This window comes from Phocoena phocoena, chromosome 7 (assembly GCF_963924675.1).
Source record: "Phocoena phocoena chromosome 7, mPhoPho1.1, whole genome shotgun sequence".
NCBI lineage: Eukaryota > Metazoa > Chordata > Mammalia > Artiodactyla > Phocoenidae > Phocoena > Phocoena phocoena.
Genome location: NC_089225.1, coordinates 33,460,346 through 33,483,496, shown reverse-complemented (window position 1 = coordinate 33,483,496; position 23,151 = coordinate 33,460,346). Strand labels below are relative to the sequence as shown.

The following is a 23,151-nucleotide window of genomic DNA, read 5'->3' as shown; positions in this document are numbered from 1 at the left end:
CAAGTACACTCTACTGAACAAAAGGGTAGAAATGGTGATACAAACAAATAAACAACAACAACACAACACCCTGCCCTTTCTTTAAGGAACTCAGAGTTTAGGCAATGTGATAAACACACAGATCTCTCTGTCTCTCTCAAATATACATTTTTTGAGAGCTTATTACAAACCAGGCAATTTTAAAGCTCTTTTCACGTATCTAGTATAACTACAAGGCAATATGCCAGGAACAATAGCAGGTATATAACAAGGGGACAATTGTAAAACTGAAGGTGTCAGGAAAAACTAAGCAAGTGGTAACATTTGATCTGGGATTTGAGAGTAGAAAAGGAGATAGAAAAGGCTTCTAAGTAGAAGCAAAGTAATTTTTAAAAAAGGCAAGGAGATAATAAAGTGTATGGAGGGTAATAGAGTCCTATGTATCCTCAGAACAAAGAAATATGACTGAAAATATTGTATGCTGCTTTCCTACACACCCAAGCCCTCCCACCCATGGTTAAACCTGCTGCCTTAGATAAGCAGTGAAGAAATTTAAAATCATCTTTCTAAACCATTAAAGGCAAGGATCACTTCTTATTTCCCTCTGTATTTCCAAAACCTAAGAGTCTCTGACACGTGGTTGGCATTCCAAAAGTGTTGGTTGAATCAATCTATTAAGATCGTAAAACTTGCATTCAACTTCTAGGAATCAGATCACTTGATGCTGTGTGTGTGTGGCAAGTGTGTATGTGGAGGAGAGAATACCACCCATTTGTGGAGAAAAGTGAAAACTGACTCTGTAGGGCATGATTGGTCCAATGCCAGGAGATAAGGGATGCTGGAAAGGAGATGGCTGAAAGATGTCAAGTTACTTTAGAAGACTCCCAAGTGTGCTGGGGAGTTAAAATAATCTTATGGAGGAAGATGTCCATCCCAAAGTACTCTGAATTCTTAAAGTCAACTCATTAATGCTTGGGGTCATTGAAAGAAGATCTTGAATTTTTATAGCAGGAGGGAAATTGGAAATTGCTTATTTCTGAACCACTTAATCTTGAACAGGCATTCTCTGGTGAACTTACTTCATAGTTCTGCATAAAAACCTATGGTCTGTTGAAGCATGTGGGGAAAAAGTTTTCTTAAAGCTGAGTTTTCTTTTGGCAGCTAAGATGTTTTGAGCTTAATCTAATGAGGGAGAGAGTTTTTTTAAAAGAGTTTTTAAAATAGCAAACTATTCACTAAACATTTAGCAGTTAAATGACTAAAAGGCAGCTGGGAACCTCGAACAAGTTAGTAAGTTGGAGAAGTCCTTTAATTAGAAAAAATTATTATTTCACACCAGCCAGCAGCACCATGAACTGGCATAACTTCTTTTTCTCATTGTTTCTGTTACTTTTAAAGAAGTAGGAAATAAGACTGGAAAGCCATCCAAATAAACTTTCCTGGTGTGAGATCACATGCCTAGACACCCAATCAGACACTGAGATAGTCCAGTACAATTAGGAAACAACAGTGGTAGCTTTTTCCAGTGGGGTAGATTTCCAGATATAAACAGTATTCTTTGCACACACATATAATTTATGATGTGTGTGTGTGTGTGTCTGTATATGTGTGTGTATACAGAAATAGCATCAGTAATTTTTTTAAGGATTTTTTAAAGGATGTTTTCCTATTACTAACAATTTCATTCTTGAGGTGTTTTATTTGCCTCATTTTTTAAACACTGCTTTTCAAAACAAAGGTAATGTCTACTTCTTTAGAGTTATTTCTCTTCTTCGTCACCAATATTCTTTGAGAAGAGTCATTGTTCATATCATGCTAAACTCTCTCATGGTTAGCCCTTAAGTATTAATAATATTGTTGTACATGTCTTTGTATGTGTACAAGAGAGGGCATAAAGCTCGTTCCAAATGGACCAATAGGTGCTTTTAAAATGTCATTTTACCACTTTGATCTATAGCTTCAATTTTGAATAAATACTACTTAATGCTAGAAAACTTTTTCTTAATTGATATGCCCAAATACTGGTTTTTATCCATAAATTCAAGAACCTAACAAATACATCATATGGAACATACTCCTTCACTATTTGACCTTTATCATTTGCTTTGGCAAGTGTACTTTAATTGCAAACAGGGTCAATGATAATCCTTAATAAAAACGAATGCTTCTAGAGACAAGAGAAAATATCATGCCCTAGTGAGTCTAATAAATATAATTCTCTTTTCAATCCCATGGAAATAGTAAAATTTTCTCTTCTATATTTAAAGGATTAAAAAAATTGAAAGATAACTTTTATGAGGTCTAGATCTTCCAACAAGATATTATTTTCCCAAGCCTTAGTAATGACATGGTAATATGTATTTACAAAAATATACCAAACTCTATCTTTGTGCTTTGGATCCTGATGTAAATTCCTAGCATTCCTTTACCAGAAGTAGGCAGGAAGCCCTAGGGACTAGTGTCTATTTGTTCTCCATAAGGAAGGGAGGGAGGGACCCAAAACCAACACAACTTAGGAGAAAAGGAAGAGGGGAAAGGGATCAGTGGCAGTATCTGAGGAAATACTCTCCACCCTCAACAGGACCAACCTCTTAGGGAAGAGGAAAGAACAGTGGAAGGACTGTAGCTTGAATCTTGGAATATGAGGTCTGAGTGATTATGACTGTGTTGAGGAGGTGAGGCCAGTCTTCGGGTGGTAATGGGGTCAGACAAAAAAAAGGGTGTTTTACTACTGATCACTTCTGCTTCCTTTATTAACACATAGAATTACTCTGAAAACTGTTGAAATGAAAAAAATTGCTTGAGATTTTTCACTGCTTCTCAAGTAACAAAGATTTTTGGTTTTTTTTTTTTTTTTACAAATGCTTTTTATCACATTTTTCTTAATAGTTACTGTAAGGAAGCAAATGCTGAGAGAAGAGGTTAAGTCTCTTGCTTGGTAGGATTTCTGTTCTCTCAAAATGCTAGAATAACAGTTAAAATGCTCCATCCATCAATATACCAACTGGAAGTTTATCTCATGTTGTTTAATGAGCAGAGCAAGTAGAGATTCTAGATTATGAATAGTTAACTTTGTATCTTTCCATTGTGTACTATTTTATTTTCAGTGTTAAACAGTGCAGAGCACATATTAGGTATTCAATAAATATTTGCTGAGTTAATTACCTCATGAATATTCTAAGACAGTGCTTAGACCTATTTAAGACTGTAAAATCGATTTAGTATGCCCCCAAACCAGTATATTTTGATAAATGAAATAGAAAAAAAAAAAAAAAAAGAGTACATTGCATAACTGGGATATTATTTTGTGGAAACTGTTTCTGTTAACTTATACATGTGAGTGCTGGGTCATGTTCTGCTGGTGGGTGATGAAATCATTTCGGTAGATCATGATTGTCGTAAAAAAAAGAAATAGAATAAGATAGGATAAGATAGAATGGGATCTAAAATGTCAGAGTGCATCACACAGAGTGTTTTTTTCAGGAAACTTTTGTTGTACATTCAAAACATATCTCTAGTTAAATGGAATGCAAGTTAATTTCTCGCCGTGGTTAAAAGTAAAAATAAGTTTGAAAAACACTGCTTTAGGATCAGGCCTCTCAGTTGCTCAACTCCGTGGGGGATGGTCTATGGAGTTGCGTTCCAGGAAGCATGTTTATCAGACTCTAAAGTGAGAGGTATCCCTGTGGAGTCCTGCAGCACAGGAGCTCCGCTCTGGGGCATTTGTGATAAATACTACTCTTTCTTATACCTGTACCCATGAGTCTTGGATAGATATTTAGAATTTCCCTGGACTAGCTCCTACCCCAGGAGTATCTCAGCAACTCCTTCAGACTTCTGTTTGTCTAGTTCCATTCCTAATCTGTAAAAAGGTGAGTTGTTACTTTGACTTTGCAAGAGGTATAATTCTTAGAAAATAATTTTTACTCTACTCTGCTTTGTTAGCATTAATGTTGTTTGATATAAGTTCCTTGAAGGTAGGAAGTTTATGATTTGATTTATTTAGTACTCCATGCACGTGGAAATGAAATCTATTTTGATGACATTAGGAAAATGTTTAAGCATTATTTTTAATGAGTCAAGTCTTTGTAGAGTTAACATTACTGCCTAGAATTTAGGTACTTTTAGACGCTGCTTCAATGTCCTTAGACCACTTGATTTTAGTAAATAATAGCTTAGGCATCCCCTTGAGAATTGAAGGATTTCTAGTGATTTTATAAGTGAGTTTAGTGTGTTGCAATAGAATAAAATTCCCCCAATTTGCACACTGGGACAATTTATTTCTTGAAAGGTACAAAATAGATCATTGAATCAGCAAACATATCACACCACTCTGAGCTGTTATCACCTTTGATTACATAGACTCAGTGTCTAAATTCAAACATATTTTAACTCCTCTTTTTGTACACAAGGAAACATTAAACCTGGAATATGTAAACAAAGCAAGTGGTGTAACCCTGATATTAGGAAACCTTCTTAAACAGCAAGACACTGCCTGTTGTAAAAATAACTTACAGCAAAGAAGAAATGGCTCATTTTGCAAAAATTTAACTAAAAGAATAGACATAGATTTTTATCACATAATCAAGATTTTAATATAGTTTTGGTATTTGGTTAAAAAACAAGAGCAGAGGGCAAGTTTCAACCTAGAAGCCTATGCATCAATCAGGTGAGGCGTAAAATCTAGGCATTTAAAAACTTGGGTGGAAATACTTTCAATAGCAATTATTATTAATTCAGTCACAACCTTAAAGGAGTCTCTGCCTTTTTTCATTCTACATAAGTCTATAAAAGACTAGAGGCTTATTTCCACACAAACGTCCCATATCCTGAGACAGCTAACACAGAACAATCCATTCTGGAGTATTTTTATCCCATAATCTTTTTGCAACTATAACCTCAAATGAAGGGAAGGACAATTTCCCTTTATTTTCTTTACTGGCATGCTCTGGGAATAAATACATACATAGAACAAAAAACCAAGCTTGCACTTTGCAGTATTTTATCCAAAGCATTCTTTTGTGATCTCTAATTTTCTTATACCTACCATATTAGTGGCTGCACTGAGTTTCAATCAAATGTATTTTGTGCTGAAAAAAAAAAACACTTTCTTTTCCAGAGTTAAAAAAAAAATATATATATATATATATAAATATTCATGAGCAAATATTTATTCATAGGTTTATTTATATTCTTGTTAGTCAATGTATATCTTTAAGAGTTAAGGCAAATAAATGACTGAATTATTTTTCTCTTTTGGTACAAACTCATACTCTGCCCTTTCACAGGAATACATTTTCATGTGTTTTAGAAGAGTTGATTAAATGTTTTTTATTACAAAAAAAAATAAGAATATAAAAGGCATTTTAAAGTGAAAAAGTTATATTTAATGACTTTATCATATTGGAGGGAGGTAAGGTTCAGTTATTAAGTTGGTTAGCAGAATAATCTAAATCTTTTTGCTTCTTTGAAAATTGTGAAAACCCACAGGGCCATGGAAGGATGGGTTGTCATGTGGACACTGACAGGGCTGGGTCCTCTGCAGAGGCCCAGGTTACTGGCATGTGTGTTTTTGTTCTATGGTAAACAGATGGGCAGCAGTCAGAGGCCCAAAGAGGCATGGACTTGATGAAATTTGTCAGTCAGGGGTACTTGATTTTGAATTCCTCCCTAAACCAAAACACCACAGGACACGTGCTGGAACCACTTAAGTGTTGAAACTTATCTCACTTCATAAACTGAAAGTTGCTTTAAATGTACACGAGTGATGGATTTCAGAACATACCTGCATTCAGCAGTTTGAGTATTTGGACTGAGAATCAGGAACTGATTGGGGTTTGGTTGCCAGATCCACCAGAGCTTTGCTTTACAACTTGAGGAATGTCACCAAGTATCCTACTGGTCATTTTCTAAATCTGTTACATGGAAATATTAAACTTCACTTGTAATTTCATATCCAAAAAGCTAATAGAAACCTGTAAACTTTACAATGCAAAGTGTTTAGAGAGCTTTAGTGGAAAGGCAATTTCAAAACACCAAATAGAATTAATAAAACCTTGTATATTCTTAAGTTTTTGAAATGCTTTCTAAGCATTTCGTACCTTTAATCTAATTTTTTTTTTTTAACTACTTTGCCTCCGATTCTCATATATGAGTTTTAATACATTTAAAATATGGACTGGTATTCACATATAGGCCTAAAAAATGAATATTTGGGCTGTTTATGATAGAAAAACTTTCTTTAAAAGAAGTTTTTGAAAACAAATAGCCAATCGAATTAAACGTTTTCAGAGTGATTTCTGGTCTTAAATAAGGTCTTAATGTAACATTTTTGAGCTGCTGCTTAGGAGAGTGGGGAAAAAGGCACTGGATTGAGCAGGAGGTCACTTGAGTTCCACAACTCACCACAGGGAAGAGTTGGGCCATGTTACCTGTGGGTCTCTTTCACCCTCACTGTGCTATCACACCTGGAATGGCAGGGCTAGCGTCTGCAGAGTTGCCTTCTTCAAAGGCCTATTGACACATCACCCACGAGGAAACCCATTTTTATCTGAGTGAGGTGATACAAATTCATTCAAATAAAGGTTACCAAATGTGATTCACAAATGAGGGGTAGTTCTTTTGATACTGTGGACATTTCATCTGCATTGGCACAAACATCCTAATTATTGTACACTAGGATATTAGAGTCCAAATAGAGAAGGCAAAATTACTGACTTTTGTCTAAAAGTGCATCAAAAGTTTACAAACATAGTTCCTAACATGCATTGATATGCTTTGATTCACTATCTGTTGGGTAGTTTTAAAGATCTGAAAGTGAAAACAGTATTTTTCACAACTAGATGTTTCAAATGAAAACTTATGCAGCTGGGAAGAAAATGGATTTTAGAATCAGATGAACCTGAGTTCAAATCCTAATTCAATTATGTATGACCTTGGACAGTTATTCAAGTTCTCTGAGGCCCAATGTACTCATCTGTAAAATGAGGACAAGAGTACCTTATACTTTGGAAAACCGCACAAATTAGAAATAATATAATACAGGCAAATCACCTGGCACATCATAGGTACTCAATGACAGCTAAAAGCAACATTTTAAGAATAAAATGTGGTTTTCTTCTAATGTCTTACAAGTATGCTAGGAATACTCAGCAAAACTTAAAGGGATAGTTGTAACCGTCATCAGCTGTCTCACTCTGAAAGCCCAGCTTTGGTGTTTATTTGATGGATGAATAAATGTCAGTGAAAATAAACATTCAGGCTAAGCAGTTATAATAACAGTACATTCAGTTGACACAGTTCACTGTGTATCTAAAAGAAACATGATATTAGAGACCTCTTTAATATTCAGCTCATCAAAAGAATTATATTAATTAGTAAATCTACCCATTTTTATTACCAGCTGCACATCAGAGCTATGTACATTAAGCAGTATTTAATTTTATTAGGTTACTATTTTAAAACGTTCTTATTGACCTAGATTTTTATCAGGGATATGCTTTCTGTTAGCTTACACATGATTGGTCACATCCATATCATTACTAGACATTTATTCTCATCCCTTTTAGCTATTTATATGCTAACACTTTACTTATATTAGTAAATTTTCAACATGTGTGTTTTGACACTCCCAGCACTGGCAATCCAGATCTGATGTTTTACAGAGATGCATGGAACAAGAAAATACATGCCTAAGACTATATAAAATAAGTCAAAACTTGACAGTCAGAAGAAACAAGAATATAAATAAATGTTGGTCTTTTCCATTATAGATAAATTAAAATACATCATTAATAAAATACGTACACTTTGCAATATGAACTTAGACCTGAAACAAAGTAAGTTGAGGTAAGGGGTATCAAAATTGAAAGATATAATACAATGAGACTAACAATGCCTCATCTGAATGATTGAAGGTATGCTTAATAAATATAGTGTATTTTTAAATAGTTACTGATTTTATGTAATCTTAATCTGATAAATGCATAAGATTAAATTTTCATTTGCTTGGGATTATCTAAAAAGGAATATGAGTCACTGAAAAGCTGGAAGCCCCTTCGGAATAAGAATCCTGTTAAACACGTAAAAAATAGTTTCATGAGATTCCTTAGACTAAGAATATCAAGAAGGCACTAATCATTTCAATTATCATCTTCACCTTATATTCTTTTTAACAGAAGAGGTCAATGAACAGTTCTTCATTAAATACTGACATCAAAACATAACACATAACACAAGTTGTGGAGAATGGCAGGTAAAAGTAGTGACACCAGGAAGGAAAACACTTGATTTTACTATCAGCAACAAAGACATGTAGGTCATAATGCCTTTCCAGCATGGTGGTATAACACAGTCTATATATATCTACACAATAGATTATTAAAAGCCTCAGCAGTTTTCCCACTTCCAGTAGCAATCTGGTTTTAAAAGCCCACTGTTTTCATAGCTGAATAATTCATCTTTTATTTCCTCCCTGTCATTTCCCACCAATCTCTCAAATCGTTATTGTTGGGTTATGGGTATTCTTTCTAGTATTCTTATGGTCAAATTTTCTGATGTCTCAATGAATTTATCTCTATAGTGCTTCTTTACGTTTTTTTGTAACAATTTCTGAGGACTCTACTGAAATAAAATATAGTTCTTTCTAATGTGTCTACTTTTAAATAAATTTGTCTCCTTCATTAATAGTGGATAAAGAGATACCATAATGTCAATGGTAAAAACAATGGTTTAGTTCTCCAAGAAAACTGTAAAATAATTTCAAGATCAAAAATTCTGGAAATCAGGTTTTCAAGCCTTTTTTATTGGAAAACTTGAATTATTACCTTTTTAAAAAAGGGAGTAGCCAATATCCATTTATGAATTTTTTCAAACAAATAATAATAAAGGATAGCAAACTAGGATAAGAAAACACATTAGAAGACAGCTTTCTACTTCATACAACTTCTAGTTACCTCTTCCTATCCATTCACCTATTTCTGGTCAGCAGCAAGAACAAAAAATCCATGTATTTCTGCCTTTTTTGGGGGGTTTTCCAAATGAGCTTCATTTACCTGAATACAAACAAGAGCTAGGGGAAACAGCTTTTATATTGGCATAGACCAAGTACATGTCTCATGAACCAGGAAATCCTGCCTTCTATGGCTTCTTTTGTAGTTTCGAGTCCAATGGTTGTAGAACCAACTGAAAGTCGAACAAAATTCAAAATGACACAGGTTGACACATAACGGAAACACATGGAATTCTCTTGGCTGTTATTTTTTTCTGAGGCAAATCCCTAGCATTCTGTAAATAAAATTATAAATACTAAAGAAATGATGAGAATTTCACAATGGGGAAAGGATCATTTCTTATCATAATAAATATTTTGGTATAAATTTTAAAAAAACGTATAAAAGTTTAGTACCTTTGGGTACTTTTTTCTAATAAAACCATACCTGCTTCAGAACTTGTTTGATTATAGCTGCTAACAATGCTGTTTGGTATCACTGGAGTGGAGGACGTTGAAATTCTTGACTGAGGTGGATTGGGATGTAATGAATTTCCTAAGGCCATGCCCGACTGACTGAGCATCCCACAGTTCCCGCTAGCCTGAATCTGATTTATTAAACCTGCGAGATGGTGGTTTGGGACTGGACTGTTACTGTGAACAAAGTTAGTGTTTGCATTGTGGCAGTGCACGGCTTCCCCTCTTAAAGGTACGTCCTGTGTCAGTGGATTCTGAAGACCACTGGAGTTCACACTGGGGTCTGTAAAATGCAGCTGGTTAGCAGAGCAAGGCAAAGCAGTATTTGAGCGCCCACAACCCGGGCTACTATTGCTACTCAAGTGAGAGCTTTGACAACTCATAGACTGTAGTAACTGAGACATTGAACTGATGGGAAACGACCCCTGACCCTGCTTCCTTAGCAAGTCGGGTCCAGGTTTAGGAACTGCAGAACTATCCATTTGAGACTGTCTGAGCAAACTCAGCACTGTGGTAGGTGGCTGTTTTCTTTTCCGCAGTGAGTCCTTTTGCTGAGACATCAGCTTATCTCTTAGTGCTGCTCGACCACTTTGCCCTTCACCTGTTGGGAGAAGCATGTTGGCAGCAGGAGGGAACATGGTGTTTAAAGTGCTATGTCCTTCAGTGTTGCCACTGCCAGCAACAGCTCCAGAATTGCTACTGCTGCTACTGTTGTTACCAGCAAGTTTGTTTTGATTTGCTAGCTGTGCTTTGGCTGCTGCTGAGAGTAAACTACTTGCTGGAAAGGAGGCAGCATTGTGCTGGTTCAAGATCTGATTTAAAGGCATTCCCAGCAAACCAGGCTGACTCTTTACAGAACCGCTTCCGGCAGATGCAGTAGGAAAAGCTGCACTGCTTGGGGTATTTAGTACATTACTCATTCCAGCAATTAATGGGTTAGGGATATCCTTGTACTGATGATGTCCATCGGACTTGGTAGAAGGGCTTGATGGCATTGATGGCCTTGGGGACCCTATTGTTGACCTTGGTGACCTGGGTGGAACCTTAATACCACTACAAGTGGCCTGGGGTCCTAGAGGTGGCATCATGAAATTTCCGTGATCTGATGATGTGGAAGATGAGCGTGATCTTTGGGGCGATGCCTCAATCCTTCCAATTCCAGTCCCCATCATGTGCACTGGGGATGTCACTGGAGAAGGGGACAGGGAGGTTGAAGCTGAATGCTGAACTCTTTGTACATGACTCCCATGATTCATGTGGCCAGGTTTTACGGTTGGCAAAGGGAGATTACTTGGCAAAGGAACAACAGCAGGAGGCATGCTTACATTCATCACAGGTACCTGAGAGTGGACATTTGAATGGAAACTAGTTGGATTAATGATAACAGGGTTCTGATTCACTGGTTTACTAGGAATAGGGTCAAGAATGCCAAGTGGATCTTTCTCAGATGTTAATGGCTTTTTCTGAAGAGCACAAGAAGGTGGAGGAGGGGGAGGTGGGCCTTGGGGTAGTTTGTGATGGAACATTGCTCGTGGTATTTCCATATTAGTTGAAAAATTACACATTGGTTTTTTCATTACTGGACTCTTTGTAGTCAAGGTTGGGGAAAGAGGTATATTAGTCCTTCCAGCCATTGCACAGGATGACTGTCCAGGAGAACCGTGTAGCATTACTGAAGGGGGAGAAAGAGGAGTCCTATTCAGGTGAATAGGACTAGAATTGGGAGCTCCATGAAAACCAGGATTATTTCTTGTGAAAACATCAGGGCTTCCAAGTGGGTCAGTCCTTGGAGAGATTGAGCCATCTCCATATATCTGGGAACCTGACGACGCTGGGCTGGGCAGGCCTCCATGGCTGCCACGGAATGGAGATTTCTGTCCGTGTTCACTGCTGCCCAATCTCTGCCGGGGGTAGACAGGGTGGAGTTCTTGTTGCTGGCTTCCAGGCAGTTCTTGTACATACAGCCTTCCCATGGCATTTGATGATCCAATCATTAATTTGAAAGGATTCTTACATTCAGGCATTACAGAATTTGTAATTCCTTCGTGAGACTTATTTCTTACAGATCTTGGAGTTGCTGCCCGTGAAGGTACTACTGGAGTTGCATCTGATGTGAAAGAGAAAAAAAAAAAATCTGTTAGTAGTCTCAATTCTTTTGTGTTAGGATGGAGGGAGGGAAGGAAATGGGGAAGGGAGGGCATCTGAAAAAAGAAATCTGCAAACAGAAGCTGTGACTCTTGGAAATTAAAAAAAAAGTTCTGTACTCTACAACAAATTTTGATTGTAAAAGATGCACACTGTTCTCTCTTAGTTGAACAAAGGTTCTCAATAACTGCTCATTATGCTTGTTTCCCTCATGTCTGTTGAGAAAGGATGGGGATCTGAATCCGTACATACTGACATTAGCCATTCTAATAATATTTATAATATGCAAAATCAAGAATGACAGCCCAGATGGAAATGATGATGATTTTATTTTTTGGATTTGAATTAAGAACACAGTTACAATAGAAAATTGTAATCTGTGTGGCATAATATTTTCTTGAGTGATTTAAATGAATTGCCATTTTCACCAGAAAATCTGTTGCCCTATAAAGGTTTGTATAACCTTACTGAAACCTCCTCGGGACAGCTACAAAAACTCTTCCTCAACCCAATATTTTCACTGTGAGAGTAACAGAGTCTTAATTTTTGTGAATTAAGTAAATAAGATTCTGAATCTTTTACAAAGGGAGTGATAACAACAGTAAATACAGTGAAGTTAAACAATCATGCTAAACTTCATATCAAGTTTGCAATACTTTAACACTTCAATTTCTTTGCCATTAATTAGTCATTGTTGTAAAACCAGCCTCAGTCAACCAAATTAGGTAAAAGACTGCAATTCTTTTATTAGGATAGAATTCTTATGCAAAATTTAGTCAGAGTGCAAAAATCTTCAGTACTGGGCTCCAATTGAGTATTCTCTTTTTACAGAGTGCATTGTTCCCTCGCTGGCTTTTTGGAATCCCTTCAGTTCTTTCAGAGATCAGACAGAATACAGGCAACAAAAGCAACCTGGTTCATCATACAGAATTTTCATTTGCTGTCAGAATTCTAGGTTTAAGTTTTTTTAGCCCCAAAGGAAGTTTAACTATTTTATAAGGTTGTGACTTCTAAAACAGGGATGGCAAATAAAATTAGTTTCATATACCAATTCCCATCAACTGGTGGTGGCTGCTTAGAGAGCTATGCTGAAAAGGGTGCTGAGCTCTAGCTGGACTCCATGAGAAAATGCCAATGAGTCTATTAGAGGCACAGGAGATAAGAGTGGTACTATTCATACTATACACTGGCCATCCCAATTCTTAGACTTACAGCATATCAGCAAGTATACTCGGATTCATTTGCAATCAGAGGTATATTTACTTAAACGGATAATTACACATTTAAGATAAATAAACTTCTCCTACCTGCTGAGTAGTATACAGGTCAAATCATAACATAACAATTTCTAAGTCAGTGGTTCTCAACCTGGGATAAACAGAAGTCTTGGTAGTGTACAATCAAGAAGTAAGAGAATGTAGTGAACGTATATTTTTCTTGGGAAATGTGGGCTTTCTGTTTCTGGCATGGTAGAGATTCTTTGATAGAGTGATTTCTGTACATAATACAGTATATGAAAAGTTGAGAACCAATCATAAAAGAAAATCGCAGCAGATAAACTCAACTGAATTCATTTTCTTGTTAAAGAAAGATTTTTACAGTTTGTAATCAAGGAAATAACATATGAAAAATATTTGGGGCACTGAGCTTGGCATATAGTGAGAACATAGTCATCTGTATTAACATCACTAACATTATTACGGGACTGACTGTGTCCTCTTTAGTAATAAAGCCACCAAGTTGTGTCTTTTCTTGTTCATTTATATAGCTGTCTACAATTCAATGATTAAAAAATATAGACATTGGCATTTTTACATTCGACAGAATTTAGAAAGTAGCTGTCGTTTAGAAAGAATTTCTTCCATACTGGGGAAAAATAGTTACCATCTTTAAAATAAAAGGGATACTAAACAGATAAACAAACAGAAGTCATGCTGCTCTTATGCTGCAGTTAGGAACTAAAGTATTACAAGAGTTGGCAAATGTAAATGCTAGGTACTCATCAAGTGCTTTTGTGTATATTAAATAGACCTTTCGAAAGAGGTGTTGTATGTTTATGCATGTAAAATAAAGAGAGGTGAAAACTACTACATGAGTCTTCTTAATCTTTATTTAAATCACAACCTTTTAATATAATTTAAAATTAGAAAATTGAAATAAATGCTATGTCTGAAGTTGGTAAAAGAGTAGAAATTAATCCAATAAAGTATATCATTTTAAAAGGAGATGGAGATATACCTCTTATACCTATACTAGTTAAATATTTACCTTTAATTTCAATAATGAAACTTGTATGCATAGAGGAGGACAAAGGACCTAGACCAAGATTCTGCTCCAATCATTAAAAAGGAAACAAGGCAGACTCTGTAGACAGAGCTGAAATGGTTTGATGTGATGTGAAGTGAGAATGGCAGCAGATATGAGCATGTGCAAACACATGTGCAAGGTAAGATGCAAAAATGAAAACATACTGACATCAAGGTGGCAGGCTAATGATAAATTTTAAATAATTTATTACTGTTAAATGTCTTTAAGTTGTTGCAATATCTTTTAATTTAAAAAACATAGCTCATTAAAGAAAAAGAAAAATTCACTAAAATATATTTTTTTCTTACATACCTTAGTGGAGCAAATTTTTCTGATCATTCCTGTTAAAGTTTAAAGGTTAGAGGGTTATTGGAGAGGAGCTCTCTGCTAATAACTGCCAAGTTTGTCTTTCCCTACCCTCTTCACATGAGTTCTAAGTGTGACTCTTTAATGACCTGTTTGGTGTCACAACTGCTTCTCTTTGTATCTAAAACTATCAATAATTTGGCCTCAATTTACCTATGCAGGTTTAATTTTCCACTCAAGTCACATTAGTTTCCACATCATTTCTTAATTATGCTATACTTATCCTAGACAAGAATTTTCTTATTTCCCTTATGTGTCTAAATCCTACCATTTTCCAGGGCTGGTTCAAATCTGAGTTCTACCATAAAGCTTTCTCTCATCACTACAAGTTATATTCCTCATCCTTATTTTTCAGAACTCTGCAGAACAATGCTACTTATCTTTCATAAACAAATGCTTTGGTGTTCAGCTGTATTTTATCCAGAATTACTATTCAAGTGTTAATTGTAATATTTTGGAGAGTTTGTATTCTAGCCCTTACAAAAAGAAGTTCCTCAGCCTCAAAGTACAATTCCACAAATTACATATAAATCATAAAGGGAAAATGTACCTCAATAATGGACATAACTTTAACCAAGAAATCAAACTTAATGTCATCAATACGGGATAAACTGCCATTATGTGCTTCCTAATGAGGATATAACATCACCTATGCAGTATTCCTATCAAACTATGTTTAACCTGAATATAAATATGAGGAAGCAATCAGGCAAATCCAAATTGAGGAACATCTATAAAACTGGCCTAGACTCTTCAAAAGTATCAACATCATGAAAGATTTAAAAAGACTGGGGCCCGTGAGCCATGGCCGCTGAGCCTGCGCGTCCTGAGCCTGTGCTCTGCAACGGGAGAGGCCACAGCAGTGAGGGGCCCGCGTACCGCAAAAAAAAAAAAAAAAAAAAAAAAAAAAAGAAAAAAAAAGACTGGGGAATTGATGTAGATTAAAGAAAAGTAACGTCTCTTTGCAGTTGCACCATCTTTGCATCCTGGATTTTAAAAAAGATTGGATTGAAAAAACTGTAAGAATATTATTAGGACAACTGGAGAAATCTGAATATAGACTGCATATTAGATAACACTATCATAACAGTTTTAAATTTCCTGAATGTGATAATTAGACCGTGGTTTATATAAGAGAACATCCATGTGTGTTGAAATACTTAGGGGTGAATTGTCACGATATCTGCAACTCCTGAAACAAAACGTTAACTGGTAAATCTAGGGTACTCGAACTGTTCATGTAATTTTTCTGCAGCTTTGAAATTTTTAAAAAATTCGTGTGTGCATACAAGCGTGTGTGCATGTATGTGTTGGATGGAGGTATAAAAAATTCCCGGCAAGGTGATTTGTTAGTAGGTGTTCAATATGTAGCTATTAAATGACTGAAAGAATAACACTGCCAGTTCTTGATAACATTGCTAGTTGCATTTAAGGACTTGATACTACACATTCCAATACAGCCCTAGGAAAAAGGCTACATTTGTTTCCTAAAAACCAATGGCACTTTCTCTTTTGTTAGCTCAGCTCTATGTACCTCCATAGCATTTGTATGTGCTAATCAGTGTTTACTTTCCTCATTTAACTAAATGATTTGGATAGGAAACTTAGGGTGACAACTTCATGGGAATTTTTCAGAACTAATTTGCTATTTGCAATAAAATGATAAAACATACATCATTTTAAACGAATGCATTGTGCATGTTTGAAAAGTGGACTCAGAAAATGCTTGGCAAAGTGATTTCTAGTGACTCCTCCAGGAGAGGAGTGGGGGAGGAAAAATCCCTAAAACCTTCACCATATTACATACTTGTTCCTCCTCCGGGACTGGGGAGCACCAGAGAAGGATGTGGGGCTTCCATGCTTTTATGAAGTGTGGCCACTGCAATGATTTTTCTTTTATGTATGCATAGCTTTGTGACATCTTCATCTGCTTTAACATCTTCTGCAGTTCTCTGTTTCACAGCAGCTCCAGGATCAAAATTAAACACCTGGAAAAAGCACAGCCTTTGTTTAAAATATGTCTGTAAAAATATTAAGTAAAAAGATCCCCTTGTTAAAAGAAAAGTTTTGCATAGATTAACCCATAAATCTATATACAACTTTCTCAAGTTTTTAAATTTAAGAAAAGCAACTTTATATATAATGGAATAAATACTTCTGCTGAACTCATGGTTTTTAGTGGCAGGGTAAATAATGAGAATTATCCTAATTTTGAGATAGCCAAGATAAATATATGGAAAGGAATAGTATCTGATAATGTTCCCAATTTTAGATACTTCCTGATGTTATAACAGTACAAAAACAGATGAAGTACAATTAAGAAACCCTAAAAATCTGACATTGCTATATGTTAACTTTTCCTTTGGCTTTACTTTATTGCTATATTAATATGACCTTTTCACTGATTTAAAAAATCTACCAATCTATTTTAAAAAATATTTATTGTGTATATACTTATAAGCTGTTTCAAGTGCTTTTTTATGAATGAGGTGACACAAATAAAAAAGAAAACCTTGTCTATTAATCGTTAGTTCTATGATTGGGACTACTATAGATACCCAGAAAACAATGACATGTTTCTATAGTAAATATTTTATCATTTAAAATGATTTTACTTTTTACCTTATAAAGGAGTAAAACAGTTTCACTTTTGGCTATGAGGGTTCAGCTTTGTAATTTAAGAAATATTTGTGGCAGATCTATCAACACCAGTGCTAAAAATAACATTGCAGACTGAGGAGGGAAAAAAATACTGCACTATTAAATAGTGAGCATGGGTATAGCTCTAATAAAACGGTGCAAAAGGGGTTTTGATGAAATATTTAATATGAATATAGGTTTGTCACCTTTGAAAATGACTCTTGGACTTGAACTATTTTCTTCAATCTTTAAGCATTCCAAAATGCATGCAAAAGATATATAATTTAAGACTTTAAAATATATAAATGATTGGAGAAGTAATATAAAAATGAAATGCCAAATGAGAAAAGCAAATATATGAAACACCTAAAAAATGAAAAATTGCTGATACATCTATTGCGAAATGGTTACCTTGGGAAGAATAAGAGGACATTCCAAGCCACACTTGCATGTTCCGTCAGTAAGCAGGTATGTTTTAACCTGCTCCAAGCAAGATAACAAAGACCCACTGGGACTGTGAAAATAGTTTAAAAAAACATCAGGAAATAATTCTGACTGCACATATTATATGAAAAACGGCATAATTTATAGTCTTACTGTCCTTCACAGGGTTTTTTCCTATGAAATATTTTCCTACTAAGGAAAAGCATTTTCTTTGTCAGTATTATGTTAGCTACTAAATTATAGCCTTTAACACTATCACCCTTTCTTCTGACCAAAATATTTCTCAGAAAAATACAGATCTTCATAGAAAAATAAATAAAAGTATTTTGACAACCAAGAGTGGACTAAGGATGGGAAAAATGTATTCTTAAGAAAGAGCAGATAAGAAAGGAACAAGAAAACTACATGAAAGTAATCATTATCATTTTAAACTAGAAGATCTACTTCTAAAGCTGTTTGAGGAAAAACTGAAATTTAGGAACACGTTGGAGGTCAAACCAGAAAGTCACTAAATTTACAAAAATTCGAGTTAACAAGTTCTTCCCTTTAATCTTGGAGTCTAGAACCAAGCTGCCCCTGTGTAAAAACAGGCTTCTCTTTTTCCTCCCTCATTCATGTGTTTCTTTGAAGATAGATCAATGTGACCCAGCTCAAATTCTACTGAAGATCCAAGCCGTACTTATAAGGATGGGGAACTCTTGAGGAGATAGGGTTTTAGGGGGCAGAAAGGTGCCTTGCAGGCCTTGCGGCTGGTGATTGGATAGTGCTCTCAACGTTACTACTCTTTGGGTCACAGAAGTTAGTATGATATACGAATACTGATCAAATTTAAGTCTACATATTAGGTACTAATCCTGATGACAGGATAAGTCTCTAATGTTTGTTTACAATGAGGATTAGTTTAAAATGGGCAATTTGCATTTTAGGACTTCTATTATTAATGTACTGATTTTACAGCTTGCATGCATATTATGTCTTGAAAACTATTATATACTTTTTATTCAAGAATATCTTTTATTTATGACTATTTACCAAAACGTTCACTTAAGCCATCTGATAAAGTTTAACCAGAAACGATATCTCCATTTCATAAACAAAGCTTTACATTACCACGGGTAGACTATTCTGCTTCTACAAAAACACAGGTAGTAGTTTGGTGTCTATAAATAAACCAGCTTTAAAATGCAATTCGTATTTTACTTATGGACAATCATATAAGTGACTTAACACATGTAGAAAATCACAATTAAAATCCTCAACTTTGTTAACTCTCTCATTTATTTGGGCTAACAATTTTTTTCAGATGATATGCAAAGAATAATAATTCCCATATTACAGACTGGAGTTCCACCCTAGTGGTAGGGGCAGCAAGATGTTTTTGGAGGTCTGGTAATTTTGATAAAACAAAATCACTAGTTATGTGAAGAATTCATGAATTTTATGAAAAGAAACTGCCTAATGTGTTACAGTTAAAAAAGTGTATGAATGAATCCTAGAGGCAGCTAATTGTAAAATTAAACTTGAAGACAAGAATTCCTGAATTCTATGAGTACTCTACTCTAGACACTTTAAAAACACTTCCTCTCAATCAGTCAGTTGGGTTCTTTCCTTTAGGTGCAGCTCTTTAATTAACTTTTGGGAGTAATAATTAACATAAAAATAGTTACAAGTCTTATGGCATAGATAAAGCTTAAAAGATTGGAAGCAGGTGGGAAATTTAATGTGCAACCTCAATGCCACCCTGAGGCAGGAGCAGCTGGAGACTAACCTAAAACTTATAAGCAACCTGCACATTGCAAAGGAAGCTATAGAAGGAGGGCTAGCCTCTTCTACATGTTCAAGTAGTAATTTAACCAGTTATATACAAAGAAATCAAACCCATGCTGGCTGAATTTATTTGAAGGTGTCTTACTTTATCTGGCAAATTAGTTTCCAAAATAATCTTTAGTGTACAGATTTGGATTGGGAGAATTCAAACTCATACTAACAGATAGTAAAGTCTACTCAGACTTGGAAAAGTCAGGAGCAAGATAACTGACAGATTCCCAGACTTAATTTGCTTTAACCTAACTCTCAGCAACCTGAAAAGCTGATTTATCTTTCATAGGGATAAAGATGAAGTAAAATAAAAACAAAACAAACAAAATCCCCCCCAAACTAAATTATCAAGATTTTTGGAGTTATTTGCTCTAAGCTGAATATATATTTGCTCCTTACAGACTAGGAAAACCGTAACTATGAACATAACACTGATATCTTGCTATATTATTGATACATTGATAACAAAGTATTTCTGGCAGTTTGTTTACAGCACTGACAATAGAAACACTTTGAGAAAGTTATTCCGTGTGTCCTCATCCATCTAAGCTACCATGGGGTGAGCTCCACATTCCCTGCTTTCTTATCCCTTCACCTCAATTAATATAGAGCATAGCTTGAATATTACAGAAACAAAAAACACGTGTGCAAAAGAATTTCAATTGGTCATTAAGTTTACCTCAAGAAATACCTTCCACAAAACAAAACAAACAACCAACCAGCCAACCAACCAACCCAGGACAGAATCTGAACTGACAGTAGAGTTGTTATAGTATGAAATCATTTGGGTTTATATACTGGAAAATTTTTCATTTATATAAATACATCTTTGCACAAATGAGAATTCCGTTGAAGCTGAGATACAAATAACCACAATGAAAGTAACAACATTAATGTAATGATGCAATGTGATATTTTTTAAAAAGTTCTCTTTGTAATAGGTTTTCTTACTACATCACAAAGAAAGATTTATGGTATTCTAATCATATACTTACTGATAAACTACAAAGTAAGGAACTTAGGTGCCAATTGTTTAATAATAAGACTAAAACTTCTTGCCAACAGTTCAGTTACTTCATTCAAGTTGTTCAACATAATAAAGGCTGTCAAAATTTAAAAGAGCAGGCATTTATATGTAATTTGTATGATTTTTACTTGTGAGATGACTCCATCATGACTTTTTCTTTTACTAGTATATGCAGGGAATAGATTAAAAACTGCACAGAAAAAATAGGGAAATTATTTTTAGTTAATATCAGGCATTAAGAAACTAATAATTGAAACTGCCTATAGATAAAAACACTTAACCTTACATCAGAATAGCCAGCTGAAGCACTATGAAGGACACAATAATATTGTGAGGAGACATCGGGTCTGTTTTCAGTATTTTACATTCTCCTGTGAATGTAGTAATGATGCTCATGAGTTTCTTTTAGAAATCTTCCTATTTTTCTTTATCCTTGTTAGAGAGATAAGCAGGATGACATTTTATATAAACACAAATAATGCATAAAAATCCTCTCTTGTAACCTAAGGCAATTTACATCACAAAACAGTACAGAATAAAAACACTTAAATATTTCCAGCACGAAGATCATTTATTCAAATTAAGTTCAGGTGCTGTCAGTTACAATAGTTACACTCTCAGAGGAACAGACTGTACCTCCTTCAGCTGGGGACCACAAACTTGGAGGTAGCACAGGTAATAAGGGCTCACCTGACATAAAGCACTCCATTTTGATCCACACGTCGCTGCCAACCCACAGGAACTTGTATAGCTGGAAGACCTCCATCCTTGTCCCCTCCGTCACACTCCTTGCCTCCATTCATTTTCTGTGTCTGCTTGGGACTCTCCAAAGATATCAGCAATAAGATGATATCCTTATATTACAGGGCATCATGGCCTTCAAAAATGGCCAACGCAGCACAGTTTTCCCCAGACTGTACAAAATGCATTGGGAAGCTTCGGCTCAGTTTGGAACCAAGTCCTTGAAATCTGCCATTGTAGAAAAAATCAGTTTCCCATTATAATCTACATTAAATAATCAATATTTAATTCCTAAGGATGGTCTACATGGGTAAAAACGAGTGCTTCTGACTAAGGAAAATCATATTCACCAATGCTGGTACCTGTCTGAAGTGGGGGAGGGGAGGAGTGTAAGTTTTTAGTTCAACATTTTGTCTTGAACCTTGATGTTGGACTAAAATAACCTCTATTGTTTAGAAACTGTTCTCATTTTTACAGTGTGAGTCAGTTAATATTTCCAGGTACTACCCGCCTTTATAGACCACATTCTTTAAACTTTCTCTTCATCTTCCAATCTGAATCCAAGATGTTGCAGGTTGGTTCATCTGATGTTTTCATGTCTTCAAAATTCCAATAATGTAGCCTGAAACATATGTAAATATGTAAACACTACATTTAATAATGAAAAACTGAGAAGCTGCACACTGTTTTTCTGTTTTTTAACATCTTTATTGGAATATAATTGCTTTACAATGTTGTGTTAGTTTCTGCTGTATAACAAAGTGAACCAGCTATAAGTATACATATATTCCCACATCCCCTCCCTCTTGCGTCTCCCTCCCACTCTCCCTATCTCACCCCTCTAGGTGGTCACAAAGCACTGAGCTGATCTCCCTGTGCTATGTGGCTTCTTCCCACTAGCTAGCTATTTTACATTTGGTAGTGTATATATGTCAATGCTACTCTCTCACTTCATCCCAGCTTTCCCTTCCCCTCCCCGTGTCCTCAAGTCCATTCTCTATGTCTGCATCTTTATTTCTGTCCTGTCCCTAGGTTCGTAAGAACCATTTTTGTTTGTTTGTTTTTAGATTCCATATATATGTGTTAGCATACGGTATTTGTTTTTTTCTTTCTGTCTTAGTTCACTCTGTATGACAGACTCTAGGTCCATCCACCTCACTACAAATAGTTCAATTTTGTTTCTTTTTATGGCTGAGTAATATTCCATTGTATATATGTGCCACATCTTCTTTACCCATTCATCTGTCGACGGACACTTAGGTTGCTTCTATGTCTTGGTTATTGTAAATAGTGCTGCAATGAACATTGTGGTACATGTCTCTTCTTGAATTATGGTTTTCTCAGGGTATATGCCCAGTGATGGGATTGCTGGATCATATGGTAGTTCCATTTTTGGTTTTTTAAGGAACCTCCATACTGTTCTAAGCTGTACACTTTTAAAAATAGAATAAACTGGTAAGTGTACTAAATCACTCTTATGTCCTCTGCTGTCAAAATCACATGTCAAACTCAACGTGTTTTCTTCTTCCAACTTGATCCACTTACTCCAGTTAAAACAATTTGCTTGCTCTTGCAACTTTCTAATTGCAAGATAGAGATAGACCCATAATTATGGCATTACACATATACACACAGAACCTCCTTCTAACTGACAATAAAAACATATTTATCACCTCTTATAACCTGACAACTAGAAAGTTGTGTGTTAATCTAATCACTTTTTCTTTTTTTAATTTTTTTTTGGCCATGTGGCATGTAGGATCTTAGTTCCCCGACCAGGGATTGAACCCACATCCCCTGCATTGGGAGCAAGAAGTCTTAACCACTGGACTGCCAGGGAAGTTCCTCAAAAACTTTGTTAAATGACTTAAGATTCATATCATAATAGTAAAACTTTAAAAAATTTAAATAAAAATTAATAGTTTAGATTGTTTTAAATACACGTGCATGTATAACTCAATCAACACATAGTGTAAGTATACACAAAACTACTCAATCTGCATTCTTAAAAGTCTACATATTTAAGTTGGTCCCAAATCTATTTTTAGATCTCTTCATTGGGAAAGCAGGAGAATGCTTTATAGTAAAAGGCATCATGATTCAGGCATACACCTTATTGCAGCCTTGGCTCTGAGGCAGATTAAAGGTGTTGTAATGAAGCAAATACTAATATAGCTGAAAGTCAGGAACCATGGGGATGGGTGTGGGAAATACTGGC

The 23,151-nt window shown here is 35.4% G+C and overlaps 1 protein-coding gene across 2 annotated transcripts in view; it reads right to left on the bottom strand.

The window, feature by feature from the left end:
• MBD5 (methyl-CpG binding domain protein 5) overlaps nucleotides 1-23,151 on the bottom strand; it is a 407,731-nt gene that overhangs the window by 33,231 nt on the left and 351,349 nt on the right. Inside the window, exons 6-9 of one of the 2 annotated variants that reach the window (XM_065880649.1) lie at nucleotides 20,883-21,555; nucleotides 17,315-17,417; nucleotides 16,071-16,251; nucleotides 9,417-11,552 (exon numbers count right to left, since the gene is read on the bottom strand). In XM_065880649.1, the coding sequence (XP_065736721.1) occupies nucleotides 9,417-11,552; nucleotides 16,071-16,251; nucleotides 17,315-17,417; nucleotides 20,883-20,995 (2,533 nt within the window). In that variant the 5' untranslated portion in view covers nucleotides 20,996-21,555. Of the gene's footprint in view, nucleotides 1-9,416; nucleotides 11,553-16,070; nucleotides 16,252-17,314; nucleotides 17,418-20,882; nucleotides 21,556-23,151 lie in introns of those variants that run through there. The other variant, XM_065880648.1, reaches the window with a different exon arrangement.